Source organism: Anneissia japonica, unplaced genomic scaffold (genome assembly GCF_011630105.1).
Source record: "Anneissia japonica isolate Jap-2015-1 unplaced genomic scaffold, ASM1163010v1 scaffold9291_len582782_cov165, whole genome shotgun sequence".
In the NCBI taxonomy this organism is placed as follows: domain Eukaryota; kingdom Metazoa; phylum Echinodermata; class Crinoidea; order Comatulida; family Comatulidae; genus Anneissia; species Anneissia japonica.
The window spans coordinates 91,835-94,002 of NW_022710618.1; the positions used below are offsets into that span (position 1 = coordinate 91,835).

Here is a 2,168-nt window from a genome sequence, read left to right on the forward strand (position 1 = left end):
TATATATATAAGGAAGCCCATTGCAGGAACTGTCCTGACGTCATAATATGATCAGATGACGTCAATAGTTGAAATCTTGCACGGTAAGCTTATATTTTTCCAGTATTATCGAAGTTTTATTATTTATTATGTAATACTTGGGACATTAATTTCGTTACATGTATTTCGTCAAAAATATAAACAAAACGTAAGCTTCAAATTTCATTAAAAAGCGTCACATAAAATGTGATGGAAAATATGAGTTGAACATGTTCAACTTTTTTGATACAATTTGATAGTATGTGATATGACGTCATCGTGCCCATATATGGGCACATCGCATTTTTTGTCACATAAATATGATAGTGTAGACAAACAACAACAACTTGCTCCGCCCGTTGGTTATTGTTGTTAAGGTCCCACAAAGAGATGACGTAGCCATGACGTAAAAGTACTTAAAGGGCCTTGTGAGACAACGTGTATTTGTTGGACACGCGCGTAATCTTGGCACTGTTTTGATTGGCCAGTTGTTCCGTTTGATTGACACTAGGGGATTTCTGAATCGAATCCTACCGTACCTTTTGTGACCACAACTTACCTGATGACTCGCAAGCAATAGCGTCTACCAAATGAGTTTTAAAGTAATCGGTGTTCACCATGTTTATATCATCATTTATAAATAATTCATCCTCAACTGTGATTGTTGCGCATCCATTACTTATACCATCCTTTTGGTTATGAACATTGAAGTTTCTATCTTGGAAGGGTTTCATTATATTGACCACGACTTCTGTCAACTGTTCGTATTCCTCAATGCTGTTTATTACGGTGATGTTTCCGCCTAGTTTTTTGCATTCACGCTGAGTGTCAATACATGATTGCATTGCTCCGTTTAGTTTTATAAATTTATAGCAGTTTGGTGATGAATATACATCATTTGCTGTAAAAAATAAGATAAAAATAAAAATCATTAGTATATGTTTCTCCGAGCTTTCACAAAAATCCGCTCATTTTGAATGAGAATAAGATATTGTTTGAAGGTCTGCATTGCGAAGTAATAAAATATTTAATACCGCAGCGGTACACCACGTAGAAATTTATACGTTGTGTACAGCAAGTATTAGTGAATAAAAGAGATAGGTAACGTAAATTTTGTTCACAATATTCAGATAATGTATAATTCATACCCGAAGAATGAGTGTCTCCGTTTGGATCTTGAAATTTCCAACCATTGTTACTGGGATATATAAGGTAACATGACGTCATACCTGAACAAGTAAATCCACTGTAATACAGAAATATATAATTATGAGAATCGATCTGAAGAGAACAACTTAAAACAATAAGGAGTTTTCGCAAGCTTACGAAAACGATAACTGTTCCCGTAACGAATAAGCCTACTGTTCGTCATCAATTTCTAAGACAACCCTTCCCCTGCAGTCAGTGGCGGCTCTAGAATACATTTTCTGGGGGAGGGGGTGGGGCTAAGCTGTCCGACAGGGGACTTGAGCTGCATATGCCTGAGAAATACCGCAATACAAATGTTATAATATATTATTTTTCTTTTATATATATTTTTGTATTATTTAATTTATTTTACTTTATAATATTTCGGGCATACAAGTACAAGTACCATTTCAAAACATTACATTAAATAAACAAACTTCGAAAGAACCGATCAAAGAAAGAAACAACTGTGATAGCCCAGGAGAGAAATAACGCTTGCTAATAGTAAAGGCTTTCCTTCCTTTTATCATTTAATTAACCAAGTGTTTTTATAATAACATCAGGCCTATTCCATGTCGTGAATAAATCTGAGTAGGCCTAACTATGATTGTGAGAGTAAAATTCCACACTTTATTCTTCCGATTTAATAATAAACAGTAGGGTAATAAGGTTCACAAGAAGAACAAAGTTTCATAGAGTAAATGTGCCAAAGTTTATTCTTGAAAAAACCACAGGCGTTATTAAATAAACTTAACAAGTCCTTGTTCATCGAACCGACAAACCTTATGCCCTATACCAGTTTGCATAAAATACTAATTGTATTTAATTATAAAGCTATCATATTTTGAGTTTATTCCCTAACAATTATTATAGCCTTTGATTTGAAAATCAAAATCTATCTTATCAAATCTACATTTATTGACTTCCTTAAACCAGAATAATTACAACAGATTTTTAAAATA

General features: G+C 33.6%; 1 protein-coding gene across 1 annotated transcript in view; it reads right to left on the minus strand.

The window, feature by feature from the left end:
• Positions 1-2,168, minus strand: part of LOC117107042 — a 5,981-nt gene that overhangs the window by 3,417 nt on the left and 396 nt on the right. The window contains exons 2-3 of the mRNA XM_033248566.1: positions 1,167-1,264; positions 578-919 (exon numbers count right to left, since the gene is read on the minus strand). Coding sequence (XP_033104457.1) covers positions 578-919; positions 1,167-1,264 — 440 coding nt within the window. The remainder of the gene's footprint in view (positions 1-577; positions 920-1,166; positions 1,265-2,168) is intronic.